Raw genomic sequence first — 24,811 nt, 5'->3', positions numbered from 1 at the left:
CACTGTATCAAGTGGGCAGTTCTGTTACCCAACTAGGGACTCGTGATGGAAATTCAATCAAGCAGACTGGAAAGCTTTTGCACAACTGATAGAATTTGTTCTCATTATAATCAAGTAGGAATTATGTAATGATGCAGTGATTTGTCTCACAGCATGTACTTTCCATGTAGAGGCAATTGCAACTCCAAAAACATCTGTTTCTATGTTTTTAAAGGCAAGGACATAAAGCAACAAGAAACATACAAAATTAAGCTCGAGGAATATTTTGATTCTGTCCTATCACTGAACACCTTTAGCCTTTAAACATCCATGTGCTAAAGCACAATTTTTATGTCATCAGAGCCAAAAGGCATACTGGGTCCAGTTTAACCAGATGACCAGTTCCAAAGTCATCTGGGATAAAAGTATGTAAGAATGTTTTATAAAATTCAGAAAATTGAGGGTAATATGCCATTTCACTCATCAATATTAATGTAATGGGTACAATTTCAAACCAAACTGCTATAGTTAACACTCTAGGAGAAGCATTTGTTAATATCTCTGCTGGAATATCATTCTCTCCATTAATCCCTCCATTACCACTTTCTCAATTCTCCTGTCCTCATGGGATGTGGAACAGAATCCCAATGAAAGTAATACTTCCTTTATAATATGCACTGTATCAGGTGGGCAGCCCTGTCATCTAAGGACTCATGATGGAAATTTAGTCAAGCAGACTGCAACACTTTTGAACAACTGATAGAATTGGGAAAGAATATTTCTCATGAAGCAAGTTGAGAAACATCTACTCAACGTTACCTCAAGTGGTGCTAATTCACTAAGGTGGAACTGGCAACTGCACAGGCCAGGAGACCAGTGCTGAAAGACCAGTGATATATGATATAAGATGATAAAACATTTCATTCATGATCTGTAGGTGCCTCCGTAGCCAGGTGGGCAGGAGCAGCAGTGCGTAGCACACGCTTCTTGATTAGACTGGGGTTCGAGCCCATGACCACCAAATACAGAGGATGCGGAAAGGTCAGGGAATGACCGCCGCATATCCCCGGAGCAATATAGCCTTAGTTGCTAATACTCCTAAAAACCAAATAACAACAATAACATGATCTGTAGTTTTTGCTTCTTCTCTATAACTGAATTTTAAGGGATCAATTTCTGGAGTCTTGGCATAAGGTTATCCTTGCTTTCCAAAAGCAAATCTTAGCTTTGGAAAAGCAAGGATAGTCCTAAAATTCTGAACAACTAACTGTTGCTCCGAATAGCTTACCTTGGAAAAAATGGTCAACTATGAGCCTCAAAAGAAATTGGTCCAGTGGTTTCTTTCCAATCAGTCCACTTAATCTGACTGAAAACATAAATTAGTGATGCTTTTATAATGTGTGAAAATTTGGATGTCTGCTTTCTTTGACGTAGAAAAAGTTTGGATATAAGGATATAAGTAGAACACAGTTTGGATATAAAGGTTCTTTTAAAGCCTTCTATTTCTCCATACTTAGAGATCACCTTTGCATTTTTATTCAGAATTTCTTATGAAAACAACTTCCAAGTTAATGATAAATCTAACAGCTCAGTTTTTTTTGACAAGAGAAAGGTGTTCTCTAAGGCTCTCTCTCCTGAGTGTTACTTTTTGAGTTCTATTGAATAATCTCCTTCATCAGTAAAAAGCCCTCATGTACATGATTTAGTATTATTTATTACTCTTGAAACATGAGAGCTATTGAACAACGATTTCAACAAGCTGACCACTTTAGATTCTGGTCATTGGCCAGTAGATTCAAGTTTTCAGTGAAAAAGATATATTTTTGTTGCAAATGGCATCTTCACTTAGAACTCAGATTTGAACAAAATGTTATTCCAATGGTAATGGAAACAAAATATGTGAGACTCATCTTTGAGAACACCCTCAAACCAACATATTTCAGAGGCTTTTCAAGGCCATTATTCTAGGAATGATAGGCTACTTGGGAGTTTAAAATGCTGATGAAACTGATATTCAAGTCCAATTGGTTATTCAAGTGGACCAAATTTCCTGTTGATGCCATCCATTTGTGGCACCAAGCAATACTCAGTGATCAGTGATTCTCATTGTCCGTTACAACACTAACACTTTGTTTATTGGAAGTTCAAAGTGGTGAAACCCATGTTTAATCTTTAGGGCAGAGCTCTGGCAACCCCAATCTCTTCCATCATGCAATGTGATTGATGTCTTGATTATGATGGACATCATGGTGATATCCAATCTTCTTACATTTTGAGGGTAGAGCTCTAAAATGGTATTCACAGTCCAGCCACTAGATAGTCCATCGGACTGAACTTATTGGTAACTACAGGAACTTCCCAACTTACATAATACTCAACTGGTGCAAATTTAAAAAATATATGAAAACGTATTTTGCATCTGTAGGGATAAATGGAGGTATTGTGAAAATATCGTAATGTGAACCCAATTACAATTTTTTTTTCTTTTTTTTTTCGTAATTCATTCCAAGTCCTTGGAGGCTGAAAATTTCACTATATTGCTAAGCTATTTATCTCTCCAAAAGGTCATATTTATAATGGAAATTGCACTACCCTTTCATCGTTATCATATGTTCCCATTATCAGAATCAATTTTGAATGCCTTTGTGATATTTTTCTAAAGCAATTTTCTGGAGGTCACCACCATAAAACAATAAAAACAATTTGCACTTTCTGGTTTATTGGGCTTTTCTGTTAGTGCATCTAATTATAAATGGGAAGTAAACCCAATCTTATTGCATTTGTGATAATACCGATAACTGCAATTTTGTGGATTTTTACGTTATTATGGCGAAATGTGTTTCCTCTTCCCTGAAATCTTCAATCATATAAAAAACAAATTTTTAGAAACTTCTCTTCATTCCTATTTACATATTACAATGATGAAGGGAAAGCAACCATTGGAAAGTGCAAGTGGTGGTAGTGCCAGGAAACGAAACAAAATTGATTTAGAAATGAAGTGAAAATTATTAAGAAGTACGAAGCAGGACAAAGGTTGTCATCTATTGCATGGGAATTAGGTTTTGCTGCTTCAACAGTGAATACTGTTTTAAAGGCAGAATATGTCAAAGAATCAATGCACTTAAGATCAACAGTGATCACAAAACAGCATTCAGGTGCTATATCTAAGATGCAAAAGCTATTAATAATATGGATGGAAAATCAGATTCAGAAGCAAGTGCCCATGAGTCTAATGCCCATTCAAGCAAAAGCAAAAAGTATTTTTTTTTTTTTTTTTATGAAAACCCCAAACATGAAAGGTATCAAAACCTATAGTACTTAGTACTGTGCATGGGTTGAAGGAGAAGTATGGAGGGAGAGGGATGCTGGAAACTTTGCTCTAGAGACTAAACATGGGTTTCACCACTTCAAGCCTCCAATAAGCAAAGTGGTGGTATTTCACCGGTTGATGAAAGTCATAAGGATAAGTATGGTGGTATTTCACCGGTTGATGAAAATCATAAGGATAAGTATGGTTCGTGGCAAGCAACGGTTGGTTTATTAGGTTCAAGCATCGTATTGGTTCCCAAAACATTAACGTATGTGGTGAAGTCACCAGTGCTGATTCTGCAGGTGCAGAGAAATTTTGTGATGTGTTGGAAAAAAATATTGACAAAGGCGGCTATTCAATGCAGCAAATTTTTAACATTGATGAGCCTGCTGTGATAGAAAAAAATACCAGCTCAAACGTACATTGCCAAAGAGGAAAAGACAATGCCAGGTTTCAAAGCTTCAAAAGATAGGGCCATGCTCTTGCTTGGGCTAATGCAACGGGAGATTACAGATTAATTCCACTGCTTGCGTACCATTCTGGAAATCCTCGTGCATTTAAGGACATCAATAAAGCCACCCTACCCATGCATTTCCGATTGAACCAGAGAGAATGGATAACGGTATCTCTGAGGATTGGTTTAATTGCTGCTTTATTCCCAAGGTTGAAAAATATTGTAAAGACAACAACATTCCTTTCAAGATTTTGTTTCTATTAGATAGATTATGCTCCTGGACATCCTATGCATCTAGATGATTTCAATTCGAACGTGAGAGCCCATATTTCTACCACCAAACATGACTTCACTCATCCAACCTTTGGATCAGGGCATTATTTCCAATTTAAAAGCATACTATTTACACACAACATTTGCTCAGGCATTGTCTGCAGTAGACTATGAGAAAAATTTTATGTTAAGAGACTTTTGGAAATCTTACAATATTTACCACGCCATCATAAACATTAATAAAGCCTGGGCAGAAATTACTAAATGTTGTTTAAAAATCGCATGAAAGAAAATATGCCCATGGCACGTAAAAGGGTTTGAAAAAGACGAATCATATGAAGAGGTTAATGCTCACGGATCATATGAAGAGGTTAATGCTCACAGATCATATGAAGAGGTTAATGCTCACGGATCATATGAAGAGGTTAATGTTAACGAATCATAGTGAAAGAGGAAAATGCTGACGAAGCTGAAAATAAACCAAATGAGGAGCCAAGATGCTTCATCACCAGAGAGATGGCAATGGCAAGATTTGAGAAGATGGATCCTGACAGCAAACGATTCTTAAAAGTTAACAGCGGGGTGAATGATATGCTTGCTTGCTACAAAGAAGTCTATGATGAAAAGTAAAAAGCCGCCGTCCAGTCATCCATTAATGTGTTCTTTCATAAGGTTGAGGGACCGACCCCTTCTAAACTTCCACAGCCCTCAACCTCCACAGCAGTGTACTTATCAGCTGAAGACGTTGATTCTAGCAGCAATGCTTGAGAGGTAAAACTTACTGATGTTATGTCTGTCTCCTCTCTTTTTTGTAATTTTGAAATTTTTTAAATTGCATGCTTTTTGTAATTTTTCCTGTGCATGAGATTAAAAATTATATAAATACAATAAATAATTCTATTTACATGTTCATCGAACATTTCTTTTTTGATTTGATCAATTCAGCAAGCACAGTTGTGAGTGCTGCACAAGCATGTGAGACATTCCGACTTATGTAAAATCCAACTTACGTAGTAGAGTTCAGCGGAATGCAACCCTTACATAAGTCAGGGAGTGGCTGTATCTTGGAGGCATCTGGATCAGCTAGTGCATAATCTTGCTCCCTCTACTCTCTCAGCTAGTTACTAGAGGGAGTCTCCATAGTGTGCATGCATGAGGGAGAGGGGTGTTGTTGAGGTCATGTTATGCCAAGGAGCTAGGTATATTCTTGCTGTGTGTTCACCACATATAAAACTTTCATTAATACATTGTGTCTCCTTCCCTCCACTATATACTGAAATCATCATGAATAATCAAATTAATAGAACAAACTAATTTGCAAAAATTCTGAACCACCCATAATCTTCTCATTCCTTTCAGAAATATATGTGATCTCAGTTCTAGTATCAGTGCTGTTTTCAAGCTTGGCTTACTCATAAGTGGGTGGGGAGATAGTAGTAGTAGTGGCATGTGACGCAAGAAAGCAAGTGTATGAGCTTATGCAGCATCAGCCAAAAAAAAAAAAATCACACCATTCCCTCCAAATGCCTGTCCAGTTCCTCCTTAAATTTATTTAACCTATCAACTTCCACAGCAGATGGAAGCTTGTTCCAGCAATTAACCACCCGCTGGCTAAAGTCAAATTTCTGCACATCTATTCTACATCTGTCTTTTCTTAATTTGAATTTATGCCCCCTTAGGTTCGTAATCTGAACAAGTGGAAGGATCCCATCAGAATTCAGCGTGCTGAACCCATTCAAGGCCTTATACACCTCAATCAGATCACCGCATAGGTGCCTAGTCTCCAGCCACTGCAATTTGCAGAACTTAAGCCTCTCTTGGTATGAGGATCCCTTCATTCTCCTCACCAGTCTTGTTGCCCTTCTCTGTACACGCTCAAGTAAATCTACATCCTTCCTAAAATGAGGCCTCCAGACCTGTACGCAGTACTCAAGGCATGGCCTGACCATTGCTTTATACAGAGGGACAATCACCTCCTTTTCCCTGCTAGCAAAATTCCTATATATCATTGACAAAACTCCATGACCTGCCTGTCAGCCTGTCTGCATTGCTCAGAAAACTTCATATCTGACTGCACAATTACTCCCCGGGGTTACTTCTACCAATATGCAGTACTTTGCATTTGTCAAGGTTAAACTTCAGTTGCCACTTCTTAGCCCATCTGCCCAAATTTTCTAGATCCTGTTGCAGTAGCACACTGCCATTACTGTCATTAACAACCCTGCCAACCTTTATATCATCTGCAAACTTCGACACTAAGCCTGATATACCTTCATCAATATCATTGATAAATATACAAAACAACAGTGGACCCAACACCGAACCCTGTGGGACTCCACTAATAACATTAGTAAATGAAGAGCAGCACCCATTGATTACCACCCTCTGCCTTCTCCCACTCAACCATCCTTTTATCCATTGTAGCAACTTACCCTTAATACCATTCTGCTCCAATTTGTACAATAGTCTTCCATGTGCAACAGTGTCAAAAGCTTTCCTGAAATCCAAATATATGATATAAAAATTATTTTTTGCATCCAGTTCCTTTGTAACCACATCATAATATCCTATGAAATTTGTCAGACAAGACTTTCCCTTAACAAACTCATGCTGTGTCTGAATTATTGCTGCAGTCTTGTCTAGATGATCCTGCAATGCATCTTTAACTAGTTACTCCATTATTTTACCCGGAACAGAAGTTTAACTAACTGGTCTGTAATTACTCGTGTCACCCTTCGATTCCCCTTTGTGAATTGGGGATACTTTGCACATCTCCAGTCCGTGGGGACCTCCCCTGAGTCCAAGGATGCTCTCATAATTATGGCTAAGGGCTTGCTTAGTTGCTTTGCTGCCTCCTTTAATATAACTGGATAGATCCCATCCACCCCAGGTGCTTTTCTTATGTTTAACTTCAACAATTTCTCCTCCACTTTGCTCTCAGTTATTACAAAATCATTAAGCACCCTGCTACAATTTGATAACCTTCTGCCATTTTCAAACCTTAATAACTCCTCATGTGAGAATGTAGATGCAAAATACTCATTCAGTTTGTTTGCTATCTGAGCAGGATCATCAATGTCAAGTGGACCAATCAGATTCATCCTCTTCCTTTTAGAGTTTATATAAGTAAAGAAATCCTTGCTGTTTTCCTTAGCATCTTTTGCCAAAGATTTCTCGTAATCTGCCTTCGCCTGCCTAACCTCCTTTGTGACATGATTACAGACTAGCTAATATCTGCCATAGGCTTCTGAGTCGCTTGATAATTTATATGCATCCTATGCATTTTTCTTCTCTGTCACAAGTCTCATTAGTTCATTTGATAACCATTTAGGCCTAAACCTTGAACAATATTTCTTAATAGGTATGAAACTTTTAGTAGCTGTTCTAATTTACCGTTTAATTTTAATGTTACTGTTGGTAACATTTTCAGTTGATCCCACTGTATAGAATTTAAAAACTGTCTGAGACCACTGTACTCACCTTTACGGAAGCAAAAACCCTTTCCTTTACCCCTGATGGTAATTATATCTTTAAGTAAATCCCAAATCAGTGCACTGTTATCACTGCCACCTAGTGGTTCCTTTATCTGCAAATTCTTAAGACAAGAATGATCACTGCTGATAACCAGATCAAGAGTATTACCCTCTCTGGTTGCCTCTCGAACATGAGAACAAGGAACATTTATTTAAATGGAAACAGATGGTTGCTGCAGCTAATATGAAAGGCAGCTTTTATTCACCGTTAATGAAGTCTGTTTTAGGTAATGTTGTCCAATTTCTTTGTTAGGCCTGAATTCTAAGGTGGGAAAGAATTTTCTTTTTTGAAGAGTGCATTTTGCAACCTTTGAACTTTTGAATTTAAAAGAATTATTTTCCAGTAATATAAACAGAGTTTGTATTACTTAGTATGTTTACAGAAGTAATGTGAAATGATAGTGTTTTCTTTGCATTATGCTTTTAACAGGTTTACTGATACTTTTATTTTTTTTTGTTGTTGTTCATACATTAAGCATTAATGTACAAACTAGTATAAAGAATAAGTTACTTGTGGCCACTCATGGTGCCCCCCCACAATTCTCTTCACTGTAGTAAATACCGGTCTCCTTTTTTTTTTTTTCTTATTTGTTTTGACCATTCTGCTGGTGCTTTCTTAATTTATTTCAGTGTCTCCTGACATTTCTCCTTTCTTAATTTCAGTGTCTCCTGACATTTATATTGTACATTTTAATTTTGTTATATTTTGGCACATGTGGTTGGTGATGCATTGCAGCCACCAGTGCACTTTTATCCTTTTCGTTACAATATATGATTCAAGTTTATTTTCACCATAAAATCTCAACCTTATTCCAATGTGTATGTAATTTAGAATATTATGATATAAGAAAATAATACAGCCAAGCAACTGCAGCAGTGAATTTAAAATAGAGCTGTAGTTTAGAAAATTGTGAAATAACAGAACTTAGATGTAAAAATAGCAAAGCCTTCATATAATATTTATATATATATATATCTGTGTATATTGCTCATTCATTATTTCATTTTATTGAAAATGATATGAGCAGTGGTGTTTAAAAATATACTTTTTTAAATGAAAATTGTTTCTATTTGTTAAGCAGAAACAGGTGTCAGATTCAGAGATGAACTCTTTGATCTTATTGCTGGAATGCAAAGCAGACGTCTTGATGAACAGCGTGCAAGTTTGCCTCGTCTTCCTGGTTTAACTATGTCCAGTACAGTTGCCACCAGTCGACGCAGAAATAACAACAACAATAATAGTTTGGGCCAGGGAAGGTTGTTAAGGAGAACTTCTGTGGACACTTCCACATTACCCGATGATGATTTCTTTGATATGCTAATGAGGTGTCAGGTATGATTAGTTTTTATCTTAATATTAGTATTAGCTGTATGGGGCAAAAAAAAAAAATTGTTTTACTCCTTACTCCAAAGCTCAGATTGATTCATCTGAGCTTTGTTAGTCTGTACTACCTATATCCATAATAATTTGTAACTCATTGGTTAAAGGAGGACCACCTACAATCCAGCCTATACCTTTTCTCTTTGAACCAAAGACCATAAAATATTCATTTTATGAATATTTTATGACCCTTAGTTCTAATGCCATTAGTAACTGAAGATTTCACCTTCATTTTACTGCCCCATTAAAGCCTTATATACCACAGTCAGATTTCCTGTAATGTGCCAAATAACCAATCTCTCTAAGCTACATGTTTATAGTGTTTCCTTTTTTAAGAATCCTTTTTGCATTTTCACCAAGTACATTGGCCATCTCTGGACCGTGTCATGAAGCTTAGTGTCCTTTTGTTGGCCATACTTGATACAGTATTCCAAAAACAGCCTCTCCATTGGACTCTAAATGCCACTCTCTATGAGAGGGCTGGTAACCTGTTGAAAAGAGATCACACAGGGACAAAAGGAGCTGCAATGGATCAGGCCCATAGACAGTGTCATATTCCCATCATTAGAGGCCCCAGCTCAAGATTTGATACCAATATCAGAGAATGTGGCTCTAGTTGTCCAAAGAGACTGCAGACAGAAATACATAATCATTATACACCAGCCTTTTCTGGTGGTGGTGTACTCCTTATCTGCTCAGCAGGCAGTGATGCACTCTCTATCAGCATACTTGATAAAAAAAAAAAAAAAAAGTTTAGTGTGTTGTTGGATCCCTGAAAATGGTAAAACACTTCTAGTCTGGGAATCTTCTAATCGAAACCAAAAAATCAAAACAGTCGGAAGAACTATTGAAGGTAAGAATGACGTTTAATCGAACATCAGTAACAGTCACTTCCCGTAATACCCAAGTACCTCCAAAGGTGTTATCTCTGAATGGAATGTGTTTATGACTGAAGAGGAAATAACCAAAGAACTTAGCAAACAAAAGGTGATTTGTACTAGGTTGATTATGACTAAAAGATCACAACCTTATTTCAGTGTCTCCTGACATTTAGCACTCCAGTTGTCCCATCACAGTGAGAACTGGTTACTTAATTGCAAGATTTGGTTTAAGATCAAGAAGTATGGTCATTCTCAGATGACGTGTCAAGGAGATACTGTTTGCTCTATTTGTGTTTCTAAGGAGCATTCCCAAGTAGACTGTGTAGCTTCTCCTCTCATCTGCCTGAAATGCAAAGAAAGCTATACAGTTTTTTCTAAAGCATGTGATCTTTGGGAAAACTAGGGAAAAAAAATCCAAAAATATAAAGTTCAGCATAACATTCTGCATCTCAAAACACGAAAACAAGCTCTGTTAAACACGCCTAACCACTTTTATGGATTGGTCACTCAAAGCTGTTGCTGTTTTTTTTTTTTAATGAAAGCCCCAAACACAATAGGTATTAGAATCTATAGTACTTAGTACAGTGCATGGGTTGGGGGGGGGGGTGAGAAGATGAAAGAAGATATTTATTGACATTAGACTTGAACTTCTTTAGATGGTGATTTTCGGGAAATTTGTACGAAGGAAGGTTGTTCCAGAAAAGAAGATGAATGAATAAATGAGGAAGAAGAAAAGTTGGTTCTGTGAGTTTGAAGTTGGACAGTAAAAAGATGTTGACTGGTTGAAGTATGTGTTCGGACTGCTTTGAAAGAGAGCAGGAATTATAGAAGCCAATTCAGACGAACAGTGCCCATGGAAGTATATATAGAAGAGGCATGCAGTAGAAACCAAATGTCTATGAAACAGAATGAGAGACTCTGTTAGAGATGTCATTAATTAATCTAACTGCCCTCTTTTGAATGGAATCTATAAGCCCGAGAGAGGTTTTACGATATTCCCTGGTAGGGCAGATTTGCGATTTGAAGATCAGCATTACTTTTCTGGAAGAAAAGTAACACTGAGGGTGAAAGAGAACCCAGTTTTTTAGTTGCAGAGGAAGCAATATTTGTAATGTACTTATGCCAAGAGAGAGAGAGAGAGAGATTAGAAGTCAGGTTAATCCCCAATAGAGATATATGATCTTGCCTAGAAATGAGAGTGCCATCAAAGATAAGCATAGGAGCAGAAGAATCCTTTTTGTGAGATATGACAGAACTGAGTTTTAGAAGGATTGAAATCAACTAAGTTATCTTTTCCCCACTGGGAAATTACCCGGAGATCAGCACTTAAGGAATTGGTAGCGGATATTTGAGAAGTTGAAGCTGTTTGAGCAGGGCAAGGTTTCTCAAACTGGAAGGTGGAATTCAGTGTGCTATCATCAGCCAAACTATGATAGGATTTCTGGTCAATGGAAGAAGGTCATTAATATACAAGAGAAAAAGAGTGGGAGAAAGAATCTAACCTTGGGGAACTCCAGCATTAGTGGAGAAGTTAGAATACAGAAAGCCATCTAGCATCACCCATAGTGAGCATCAGAGAAAAAACTGGATATCGAGTTGCAAAAAACAGTTGGCAAACCGTAAGATGGAAGCTTATTTAGGCGACCTTTAAACCAAACATGATCAAAATCCTTTGAACTGTCAAGAGCAACTGCTTGAGTTTCACCAAACGTTTCCATTGAATTTGCCCTAAGATGGGTAAATAAGCCACAATATCACCAGTGGATTGACACTGACAGAATCCATACTGACAATCGTTGATCAGATGGAAGGTTTCTAGATAGGTTAAGAGTTGGTGGTTAATTGATTTACTCTTTACCTCTACTCTTTAGAAAGAGTAGAGGTGATTGCAATGGGATGATAATTGGATGGGAGGGATTTGTCACCCTTTTTAGGAATTGGCTGGATATGAGCAAATTTCCAAGCAGAAGGAAAAACACCTTTGGAATAAGAAAGTGAAAAAAGGTGACACAGAACAGGAATAAAGTTCAGGAGCACAAGTTTGAGAACAAGCGGAGAAATACCATCACCATGAGGACCTGAAGCTTTCTTAGCATCAGGGGTGGCATGGGGGAATATGCCTCCCTTAACCAAAAATTGAAATTAAAGAAAGAATGCAGGAGACTTACAAAAAAAAAAAAAAAAAAAAAAAACTCAGCCTGGTCAGGATGCCCCCTTTACAATGATACCTGGATTTGGTCGCCATGCCCCCCTACCTATGATGATGCTTGGATACGGCACTGCTTAGCATCACAGTTGTTCAAAATTCTTCTGATGTCCTTTTGACAGAAAACCACAGGAGGCATTGAATGGATTGTACTGGGAATGGTGGGAGGTGGTTTATCAAGATCATTAATACACGAGTTGGGAGAAAAATAGGATGCTAGCAGGCAACTTTATCCTTGGCTGAAGTGGCAATAGAATCATCTGGTTTAGACAGAGGTGGGAACAGCGATGAGCAAAAGTTGTGGCCAATAGCTTTGGCAAGTGACCAGAATAAATGGCTACCATTTGGACAAAAAAAAAAAAAAAAAGCAAGTTTTATACTCTTAACCTGTTTGAAATCTAGTTTGGACTGATTAATAACTACTTTACAGTTGTTGTGAGCTTTGGTGTATGCAGAAAATGAACCTGGAGATTTCGATATGAGCCAATTACGATATGCGACATTCTTCTCTTGAACAGCCTTAGCTGCAACCTAAACAGATGTCTCAGTCAAACTGAACATTTCTATTACTAACAGGATCAGAACTGTGCTAGCAACTTTTGAAAAGAAATATGCCATAAATGAATCTAGTAACACTTCAATTAGTATCCCAACTAGGTATTGTACAGTACCGGTCAAAATCTTAATATTTTGGTATACTAAGATTTTGACTGGTGTTGTAAGCCCTAGCCTTAGTATTTCGGTATTTTTAATTTATGAAACTGGGATACCAGTATTCCAAAAACAAACATTTTTCTCAATAAATTTGGATGACAGTTAGGTCAGTAAAGTAAGGAAAAAAACAAATACTGTAATTACACTAGACTCCCGCTAGTCCGAACTAATTGGGACCGAGCCCTGTTCGGATTAGCTGAATAACTGCAATAATGCAGAAGCAAGCAGTAAAACAGGTCTGGTTTATTAAGGAATGAGTGTGTAGTAAGCCTACTAGCGTTTGTACGCGAGCATAACACACCGGAAGCAAACCCCCCTCCACACTATGACTAATTGCATGCGACATTGTGCATTAAACGTGAATGTTTATATCTTCGCTCTACATTACATTTTATAGTTTAGTTTAGTTCCGTCTGCTGCCACAATGGCCACGAAACGGAAACACACAACGTGTACGTTGAAAGATAAGCTGGAAGTTTTGAAAAGGCTGGACAAGAGGGAAAGTGCAACGAAATTAGCAATAGAGTTTGGAGTGGGCAAGGCCACAGTAACTGACTGGAAAAAAAAACGCGCAAAGATCGAGCAGTTTTGTACCTCTACTTCAGAAAAATCAGTTGAAATTCGACAAACAATAAGGCCCTCAACGTTTGACAAGCTTGATGAAGCCTTATTCACGTGGTTCACTCAGGAAAGAGGAAGGGGAACACCCCTAAGTGAACCTCTTGTTAGAGAAAAGGCCATTCATCTCAACAAACTAATGAAAGGTGATGAATCATTTAGTGCGAGTACCGGTTGGTTTGATCGCTGGAAAAAGCGCCATGGGATTCGCCAGCTAACGATCACCGGGGAGCAATTATCAGCTGATCATGCTGCAGCAGAGAAATATTTGGGTGAGTTCGCTGATTTGGTATCACATTATTCACCTCAGCAGATATATAACGCTGATGAGACAAGTTTAAATTTTAAGGCTTTGCCCACAAAAAGTCTAGCATCTCAACAAGAAATGTGTGCCCCAGGTTTTAAAATGAATAAGGAGCGAGTGACGTTGATAGCTTGTAGTAATGCTTCAGGAAATCACAAGCTACCTTTGATGATGATCGGTAAATCAGCGAAGCCGAGAGCTTTTAAAAATATGAACATTAACAATCTTCCAGTTCATTATAAAAGTCAAAAAAAAGCTTGGATGAACAGACAGCTTTTCATTGAGTGGTTTCATAATCAATTTGTCCCAGCAGTGAAACGTTTCAGCAATGAAAATGATTTGCCACCTCGTGCCATTCTCCTCATAGACAATGCGCTGTCCCACCCAGACGTTTCCGAGTTGACATCAGGGGATATAAAGGCAGCTTTTTTACCGCCTAATGTAATACCGTTATTACAGCCCATGGACCAGGGGGTGTCACAGTCTATCAAGCTTGCATACAGAAAGAAATATCTTAGGTCCTTGATAGAAGATAACACCAATTCACTTTCTTTACATGAGAAAATGAAACAAGTGAACTTAAAAGATGTTGTATATTGGGTTGCTGAGTCATGGGAGGGTAACCTAGCAGTCCATACAAAGATCATGGAAGAAATTATGGCCCTCTCTCAGCTTTGTCGATAGCACTGACGAAAACAATGACATAGAACAATTAATTCAGCTCGTACAGGAAATTCCCAGGTGCGAGGAAGCAATAGTATCTGACGTTAATGAGTGGATTGCAGCGGATGGAATAGGTCATGAAAACCTGTCGGATGAGGACATTGTGGCAGCTGTCACCGAAGAAGACTCCAAGCAGGATGATGACGGGAGTGATGACGAGCCCGGTGTTTCTGCGGAATAGCTTGTGTCGCACACAGACGCGACAGCGGCCCTTGACCTCGCTTTACTCTACTTAGAACAACATCCCAGCGCTACACCAGCAGACTACATGAAGCGGTAGCGAAACATACATCATCTAGCCGATTTTCATCGTTACGTCAAAAGAAACTAACAGAGTTTGTTACTTCTGAAAAATGACTTTTGTTCCTGTTTTGGTGTGTAAGTATAGATCTGTAATTTTAATAGGCTATGTCAAACACTGATTTATTAATTTTGTATTAGTACAGTACTACAATAAAATACAATTGTTTTGTGTAATTCTAAATGTTTTTGTACCATTAATGCCATTTAAATTTAACTGGAAAATACAAAAAACGTATATTTTGCGAACTAAAAAATTTCCTCTCCGCCGACCGAAACGTGTTCGGATTAGGCGGATGTTCCGATTAGCGGGAGTCCACTGTACTTGAATTCAAGTTTTAAATAAACATTTATTGCAATAATAAATATTCTGAAAAAAATCATTAAAATACAGTTATTCTAAAAACAAAAAATACATATTGTTACTGCAATATGTTTAATTATGTTTAAGCATCCGCACTACCTGTCCAAATAAAGTGAGCTCTTAAGAAACATAAGCAATCAATAGTATGATCGTTTAAAATGGATCTAGTTTTGGTACATATTTGATTAGCGGCAGAAAATGCCCTTTCGGATTCTATTCTGGTACTGAGATAATCGTAGACGATCTCAGTGCATATTTTCTAGGCCCATTTTCTGAACCTTTTTTTTTTTAGCAAAAATAGTTAAAAGTATTTCATTAATTTCCGACTCAAGTTCATCTTTTAAAATCTCATTGGAGTCGGGCAATTTCTTATTTTGGAAAGAATTTGCGGAACAGTGATGTTCTGTTCCATGTTGGTCTTCCATGGTTGAATTATGTTCATTTTCTGAAGGAGAAAGATGTGTTATTCAGCGAAGTATAATTTTCACTATAGCATCTTTACTGAGTCTAGGAGAGAGAAAAGAGTGGGGAATAAAGAAGAGAGCAAAGAGTGCAGTTAAGGAATTCTTCACATATATAAATGCAAAAAAGAGAAGGATAAATCAGATCGGACGCATATGTAATTGCACGGGATAGTATTAGATACCCCAACTGATGTTGCAGATGAACTCTACAGTTACTTTGCATTGATATTTACAGAAGAAAAACCCTTCACGTCAATGAGAAATTATGGGAGTGAAATTGAAAAAAAATTAATTAATGATGTTCAAATTTCACGTGTTGATTTAACGAGAAAACTTTCGCACCCACAAGCGAGTAAGGCTCCTGTGGTTGATGACATATACCCTATAATCTTAAAGGAGGCGGCAAGTGAGTGCATTGAACCATTAAGGCTAGTTATGAGAGCATCACTGGACAGGAGAGATTCCGTTGGATTGGTGTAAATTGGAACATAAAGGCGGTTCTAGGAGTGTAACGGGAAATTACCGACCGGCCAGTCTAACTTCAGTAATAGGGAAAATCATGGAGGCAATGATCAAGGGTGGAATTCAGGATCATTTAGATGGAAATGGAATTCTGTAGGATACACAGCATGGTTTTGTAAAGGAAAAATAATGTTTAAAATCTGGTTAGCCATTCTGATGATCACTCGTGAGCTGGATTTAGAGAATAATTTCGACATTGTTTATTTAGATATCAGCAAAGCATTTGACTCAGTCCCACATGAGCGGTTACTTTATAATAGAAGCAGGTTGATATCAGGGAAAATCCTTAGATGGATAGCACGATGGCTTGAGGGCACCAGGCAGGGGTTGTGATAAATGGTTATTCCTCAGATTGGGTTAATGTAAGAAGCGGGGTTCCCAAGGATCAGTATTGGGACGACTGTTGTGTGGACATGTGTTGTGTCTTATGCAAGGCAGCCCCTAAACGTTAGTTTATCTCCGCCATGGTTCTCTGTGATGATATACAAGACTCTATTCAATGGCCAGAAATGAGTGTAGTTTGTGTGTGTTGTGTTGTTTAGCTGTTTCTGGCCGCTTTGCTACCAGGAAGCAGCGATCACTAGGGAGGCTTCTTCCCAGTACCCGTCCATGCCACGAGGATGCGGGCCCAACCATACACACATACTAAACTAAATGTAATATTTTAAGCACCCATAGGAATAAGCACAAGTCTTATAGGTGCAGCAGTCTCCTATAATCAAGTATAGCGGTAAATATCACAAAGAATCCTGCATCCACTGCAGAAAGTAATGGATGCCAGCAGTTCCCGTACCCAGGAAGTCCAAATCTGGGTACATGCAGTTTAAAATCCCATCTGTAATAAACTGGAGACCAGTGAATCCTAGCCCCTAAGGGGCTAGCAAAAGAAAAAAAAAAAAAAAAATTTTAATGGACAAAATATTATTACGTTTAAAAAAATAAATAAAATAAAAAAATAAAGAAAAATAAATAATAATAAATAAAAGATAATAATATAAATTAATTAGATAAAATGATAAAATAATAATTATTATTGAAAAAAAAATATATAATATCGGTGTTTAAATACACCATAGATAACTCTTAATAAACTACAAAGTAGTTGTGGTAGGCATCATTTGCTCTTTCTCATATTGTGCTCTGCCTTCACGACGAGTTGCCATGATATTGCACTACTTCGAATAAGTAACTCTTCACTAATAGAGAAGGCTATTGTTACTTATTCTCAGTTGAGTACCACCACCCAGACAGCACTGTTTCACGGCTATTGGCCGATCATCAGTGGGTGGGCAGGTACCCTGGTAATGCAGCCATGACGACCCAGTTGTGAAGTTAATCACACAATATGAGAGATGCCAAGAGGTGTAGATGTCAGTATTTAAAATAAATAAATGCACAAGGCATAATACTTTAAGAGTTTTGGTATCTATATAATATCGGTGTTTAAATACACCATAGATAACTCTTAATAAACTACAAAGTAGTTGTGGTAGGCATCATTTGCTCTTTCTCATATTGTGCTCTGCCTTCACGACGAGTTGCCATGATATTGCACTACTTCGAATAAGTAACTCTTCACTAATAGAGAAGGCTATTGTTACTTATTCTCAGTTGAGTATAACAGTGCTGTCTGGGTGGTGGTACTCAACTGAGAATAAGTTATGTATTATGCCTTGTGCATTTATTTATTTTAAATTTTGAAAAAAAAAAAAGTAGCTTTGTTGAGTATAGAAGTCAGCTCAGCAATTCACCTCGTCTGTGAAAACCTGTGTGGCAAATTCCTGTAGAGCTGAGAAGGCATTATAATTTTCAATAAGATATCTTTCGTTTCCAGGAGAGAAATTATGCACTGCACTAGATAATGTGTGGAACCATTGTTGTTTTTTATTATCTTAAATGACATCTATGAAGGGATATAGAGTGATACAGATGATGTAAAGATCAGTAGAGTAGTTAATGATCGCCGCCAAGCAGAGTTTCTTCAGAGTGACCTAGATAGACTTCTGGGATGGTCAGAAAAGTGGCAGCTATGCTTCAATTCAGCAAAATGTAAGGTCTTACACCTGGGGAACAGCAACCCCAAAATAACTTATACACTTGGTGGAGTTGAACTAAAGTTAGTAGTGGAGGAATGGGACTTGGGAGTTACGATATGGTCTGACATGAAGTTGTCCGAGAATTGTGGACTTGTTGCAATGTTGCATTGTGTCCTATCGATGATTTATTGAACATTTGCTAGTAGACAGATAAAGACGTCATAATCACATAAAGGTGATTTTATAACCTTTATGTCATTAAATTAGTACCGAAAAATCGGTATTTTTGTATTAATACCGGTATTTGAATACCAGAAAAAAATGACCGGTATTCGGGATCTCGGGATACCGGTATTGTAAGCCTTAATCCCAACCGATGCTACCTCAGCCTTGCATGAAACAATTAAACCTAAAATTGCTGAAATCCAGAAGGAAGTGAAATCACATGTTTCTGATATATTGCACCTCCGTAGCCAAGTGGGAAGGAGCAGTAGTGTGTTGCACACGCTTCTTGATTAGACTGGGGTTCAAGCCTGTCACCACGAAATACGGAGGATGCGGAAAGGTCAGGGAATGACCACCGCATATCCTGGAACAATATGGTCTTAGTTGCTAATGCTCCTAAAAACCAAATAAAAACAACAGCTTCTGATATATATACAGTGAAACTTCCCTTTAATGGACAGCCATGGGGAACGAAAATGTGTCCGTTAGAGAGAAGTGTCCGCTAACAAGAAGTCTGAGGGAGAAAAAAAAAAAAGAAAGAAAGAAAAATCGTTAAACGTTTAATGTAAAATTAAATTAAAATATATACAGATTTTGAACAATGTTTTTGTAAATAATATACAATTACATACACAAGAGATAAAGTAAAATCGTTAAACGTTTAATGTAAAATTAAATTAAATTATATACAGATTTTGCACAATATTTTTGTAAATAATATACATACAATTGTGCTATGCATATTATGACTTTATCTTAAGAAAAATACATACAGTAATCACTTATTTTCTTCTGCACCTTCTTCCGGCTGATAATTTTGTTTTTAACATTACATTTGTTTGGAGTGAAGAAACCATAGAAAGTCCTTCAGTATCTTCTTCAGCGGCGAAAAACATTTTAAACGATTGATTTGTATGAGCGTTTCTTCTATTTTCATCGGTGGTTCTTCGTTAATATGTTCTTCGACAGAATGACCTCCTTCCATTTCTTCATCCTCGTGAGAAACTTCTTGAAAAATATCGATGATAATGTCATTGATATCTAGAGCACCATCTTCTGCAGTGAGGTTCGAGTCTATATCTTTGTAGCCAGGGTCACTTGTAGCGGAAGTATCGTACATAATTAATAGATGTTGAAGTTCTTGTTCTTCTTGGTGCTCCACATTGCTGTTCACAACTTCAATTTTTGCGTTTGAGAAGCCAGGCTTTACAAAACAGTTCACGACAGTTTGTTTTCTAATTGCGTTTACTGAAGAGGAAATCCATTGAATCGCATCTAGGATGCTGATTTCCTTTGCAAGGTCACTCGCACATGTTACATCGTTCATGTTTGCAATGAGATGTCTTAAAACACGTTTTCTGTAGTGAAGTTTAAAATGTTTTATTATCCCTTTATCCAAGGGCTGACACTCTGCAGAAAAACGATTTGAATGTTGGACAGTTCAGTGTGTGTGTGGGTGAGATGCAGCATTATCCATGAAAAGAATAATTTTTCTGTTTTGACGAATCGTGTTTTGGTTAAAGTGACTTATCCATTCGCTCATGATATCTCGTGTCATCCAAGCATTTTTATTAGACTTCCAGTCAACATTCAAAAGATTCAACTTTATGCCCTTGAAACAACAAGGATTTTGTGGTTTTCCTATAACAAGAGGTTGTTCAAAGTCTCCCAGCATATTTGTACACAATAGTACAGTCAAGCGTTCCTTAGAAATTTTTCCGCCCTGGCACTTTTCGTTTTTTAGACTCATTGTTTTTTCAGGAAGAGCTTTAAAAAACAACCCTGTTTCGTCACAGTTGTGAATATCCTTAGCTTCAAAATCACGACATAAATCTTCCAATTTGACGGTCCCCTCTGTTACAACCCAAGTATCAACAGATCCACCTTCACCACTTACGGTTTTCCAAGAAATTTTATGCCGAGTTTTGAACTTGTCTAGCCATCCCACAGAAGCTTTGAACTCGTTTACTCCCATAGATTTCGCAACCTCCAAAGCCTTTTCCCTAATGATAGGCCCATTAATGGGAATTTTTTTTAGCACGTTCGCGACAAAACCACTCATACGTAACATTGTCAATTTGAAGTCCAACAGTTTTCGGGAATGATTTTTGAACCTGATCATTTCCGTGTTGCCAAAATTGCTTGAGCAGTTCATTTTTTTTTATTTAGGATGTCGCTTACTTGCGTCTTCCCGATTTTGAATTTTGCAGCGAGATTGTGAACACTATTTTTTTGCCGATCATACGCATTAATGAGTTCGACTTTATCTTTTAAAGTTAAATGTTTACGAGAAGACATTGTGCACTTCACACGACACTGAACAAAACTGAAAACTGAAACTGAAAAGACGAACGGCCGACCATATCGCACGTGTAAAACTTCATCAGAAGTTTTACACGTGCCTTAAAATTCTTGAAAAAGGGTTTAGAACCACGACGTAAACCTTGATAAAATTCAGAGAATCGGAAATAGAAAATAAACACACGATTAAGGCAATACGTGGAAGAAAAGTTCCTAGAAAAAGGGCCGTGAGATCGCCTGCTGTCCGTTATGGGGAGATCAAATTAAGTGCTAATCTAAACGAAACTGTGCAGATTGCCTGTCCGCATCCGTTACGGAGAATGTCCGCTAGACAGAAGCTGAAAACACGTTAAAACCAATGGAGGTGAGTTGGGGAATTTGGAAATGTCCGTTGTAGAGAGATGTCCGTTAACGAGAGGTGTCCGTTAGGAGAAGTTTCACTGTATACAGATTCTGAAAAATCATTATATATACACATTTTTGATTTATGGGTAAATATTTAACTATAACAGTGGCAACTCCTTCATCACAATTTTGTGTAAAGGAGAGGTTAAAAGTGGTGAGAAAGCAATATGAAACTCTTAAAAATTATCAAATTGAAAAGTACAACAATCACTAGTGAGTGGGATTGACTGCTCCAGATCCAGTTCATGACCCAAAAGAAGTTTTGTGTCACCACTAAATGTCAGGGCGCCTCCGTAGCCAAGTGGGAAGGAGCAGCAGTGCGTAGCACACGCTTCTTGATTAGACCGGGGTTTGAGCCTGTCACCACCAAATACGGAGGATGCGGAAAGGTCAGGGAATGACCACCGCATATTCACGGAGCAATATGGCCTTAGTTGCTAATGCTCCTAAAAACCAAATAACAAACAACAAACAAACCACTAAGTGTCACCGCACTAGCATTGGGTGACAGGTTGTCATCAGTTTCTACATCACTGCTACAAGATATATTGTCAGGATCAAAAATAACTTTATCATCACTATTGGACAAAAGTAAATCAAATACTGATTTGTAAAGTTCTAACAGTTTCTTCATCAAAAAGGCCTTTATGAAATGTTAATGCCATGAGTAAATACACAATGAACACTAAAAACGAAGAAAAACTACAGCCATCGGCTGTTAACAATTGAATGTAAACATTCAATTAGTTTGCCAAATTTTTTATATGAAGTATAAATTAATTATAAATTATGAAGTTCAATAATTACACCGAAAGAGTGGGAAAACAGGCTGTATAACTGACAAAACAGAAAGGAGTGCCTGATGTGACAACAGACTGCAAAGGGTTAACTTCCCTTCTTTGAAACATTTCTCCATTCTAACTTACCTAGTGGTGAGGTAATTTTCCTTGGTAATTTTAATGTTTACAACTCCAGCTGGCTTCAGTTTTCTTGTTATACATCCCCATTTGATTGAGATGCTAATGAAGTCAATAGAATTTTAGCTAACTTGGACTTTTAAGTGAATATGAAAACCATTTAATGAAACCTAATCTCTCCAAGCTTGCCAAACTATATCTACCTGAATAGGAAATGAGAAATTGGAAGGAAATGTTATGTGGAAGAAAACATTGCTAATTTTTAAACTATGTAATGACTAATCATTAATTTTGTTTTTCCATCTACTGATGAAGAACCACAGGGTTGGATTATAACATGTAGTTACTAATTAATTACTCATTAATAAATAGGCGTCTCCGTAGCCAGGTGAGCAGGAGCAGCAGTGCGTGCACACGCTTCTTGATTAGACCGGGGTTCGAGCCCGTGACCACCAAATACGGAGGATGCGGAAAGGTCAAGGAATGACCACCGCATATCCCCTGAGCAATATGGCCTTAGTTGCTAATGCTCCTAAAAACCAAATAACAAACAACAGACATAACATTAATAAATATTTCTGGTAGCATTGAAGTGAAATGTAAATTTCTGCAGATTTATTTTCTGCAGTCCCTATGCCTTCAGCTCATATGTATTAGAGGATGCATTAGTATTGGAATGTTTTGCAATCACTTTCCACTGATAAAAGAGGAAGCAAATCCTTGGAAACATTGGATTATTTTATCCATGCAGCCTATTTATACTCCTTTACCAATGATTTTTCTCAACTATTTTCAAACTTGAAATAGAATTTCCTATCTCCATCAGTTTTCAGTGTCACTGCTTACATGGCCTAGTTTCTTGCAATCAGGTAAATTCTCTAAGTATTATGAAATTTAAGCATATACTCTTGCATCTATTGCTGCTGATGATTAAAATCTTATTTCTTTCATAATATATTATGTTTTGTGGTAATATTTGTCCATTGTCATTAAATTATTTTAATGTAGTAAATATGCAGTACATATTGAAAAGTTGAATAAAAATAAAATTAATGATTTTCCATTTCCAAAATATAATATACTGCATAGAGTGTATTTTGATACAGGGAAAAAAATGTTGCTTGTTGTCCACACACAACGATCTAAGTAAGGTTTTGGAATGGGGAAAAGATTCATCACAATGTCAAGTGTCTTATAAAACACATGATTTCCCAATGTAGATAGCTGTATACCTCTTCTTCAAGTCACTCTTTGTATACACTTAATATGAGAGAGAATAATAGTGAATTTTGTTTATTCAGTAGCACACACTCTTTGAGTAGACTGGGGTTCAAGCCCCTGACTGCTGAATACGATCGATCTGCCAACCCACACTGGACCAGCGTGGCAGATTATGATCCATTTCCCTCAGCATGAATTGTTGAGGAGGCTTCCATCCTGCAGTGGGTTGATAATGGCTGCACTTTACCTTTTTTTTTTTTTAAAACAATGGGGCAACCACACTTTAGATTATTTTATCCAGGTGTGTGGCTACATCTAAAGAAAGAGAAATAAAACTTCTAGAGAAAAAGCAAAGAAAGGCAAATAGACTAGTGAAGAGTGATAATTCTTAGCACTCATTTGGAGAGATCTCGTTTCAAATGTCATCAAAGTTTCCCGGGTTTTTCAGCCTGTGAAAAATGGATGGGCCCTTAAACACACTTGTACAGACATAATTTGCCGATTTTGCTAAACCTAGCCAGAAAATGAGTGGTGCTGGATAATGAATTACTGGATTTGGGAGATTCAACTTTAGTATTCAATTATTTTAATCCTATTAAAAACTTCATTAAGGATTTTGTATATGAATCTACATTCATTAAATACTTTTGTTACAGTTGTAAATTTGGAAACTTGCTGAGAAATTTATTGTTATTTTAATAGGCAAGCAGAATTGAAGATCAACGTAGCAGTATGCCAGATCTAAATGAAAGACCACCAATGCGAGAAGACTCCTGTTCTCCTAGGGGTGGTCCTTCATCCCATAATGCACCTACAGTTCCTGATGAGGACTTTTTCAGCCTTATCATGAGGTTCCAGGCTGGTCGTATTGAAGATCAGCGATCTGTTTTACCTGGTAAATGTATTGAACCTTTACGGGAAAACAGTAATGGAGAAAGCAGTAGCAGGAGCAGTAGTGGCAAGAGTACAGGCAGCTTGCCTCGGTCTGGTGGTCTACTCAGAGCAAGTCTCAAGGCTGCTTCTAAAAAACAGCCATCAAAACATTAATGTTCATAAAATATTTACTCAGTCGATTTGTGCTCGCTCTTTTTTTTTTTTTTTCTTTCCCTTCTTTTTGGGAATGGGGAAACAACTGTTTACATCACTTTATATTTTTAGAAAATATAAATGCAGAGCTCTTCAAATGGTATACTAACCAAAGAAGTTCTTTATCAAAGACTGGTATACATAGACTTATTAATTTTTATAATTTGTTTTAGTGGATATTTGAAAGAAGAAATTAGGGAGTATTCTAATTTTATAGTACCTGCCCTTGTAGGCAAATTCTATTTTAGAATTCCTACTGTTATAAGTAGAACAGTACTCACATTTTAATTATCAAATTTTCATATTTCTTATGAAATACTATTTTTTGTGTATAACTGAGAAAACAATTTTGAGCTAGTCATCTACTGAATAATTATTAAATTTACATATGCAGAAAATGCAACATGTTGATTATGTTAATGATAGCAATGTTTGAAAAGACTTGAAGGTGCATATTCATTTTATTTTTTTATATTATTTTGAGGAATTGAAGAATATTGAATAGTATATTTTTATACTATTTAAAATAATATCATGAAATTAATATAGGACAGGGGTATCCAACCAGTGGGCTGCATGCAGGCCCACTGCTTC

General features: G+C 37.2%; 1 protein-coding gene across 1 annotated transcript in view; it reads left to right on the top strand.

Moving 5' to 3' along the window:
- LOC150089536 (G protein-signaling modulator 2-like) overlaps nucleotides 1-24,178 on the top strand; it is a 240,318-nt gene extending 216,140 nt beyond the window's left edge. Inside the window, exons 12-13 of the mRNA XM_090390018.1 lie at nucleotides 8,629-8,882; nucleotides 23,834-24,178. Coding sequence (XP_090246144.1) covers nucleotides 8,629-8,882; nucleotides 23,834-24,178 — 599 coding nt within the window. The remainder of the gene's footprint in view (nucleotides 1-8,628; nucleotides 8,883-23,833) is intronic.
- Nucleotides 24,179-24,811: the final 633 nt, after the last annotated feature.

Source organism: Mastigoproctus giganteus, chromosome 2 (assembly GCF_048544385.1).
Source record: "Mastigoproctus giganteus isolate SK-2022 chromosome 2, ASM4854438v1, whole genome shotgun sequence".
NCBI lineage: Eukaryota > Metazoa > Arthropoda > Arachnida > Uropygi > Thelyphonidae > Mastigoproctus > Mastigoproctus giganteus.
Note: the sequence above shows the minus strand (reverse complement) of the source record. Positions and strands in the feature narration are given on the sequence as shown.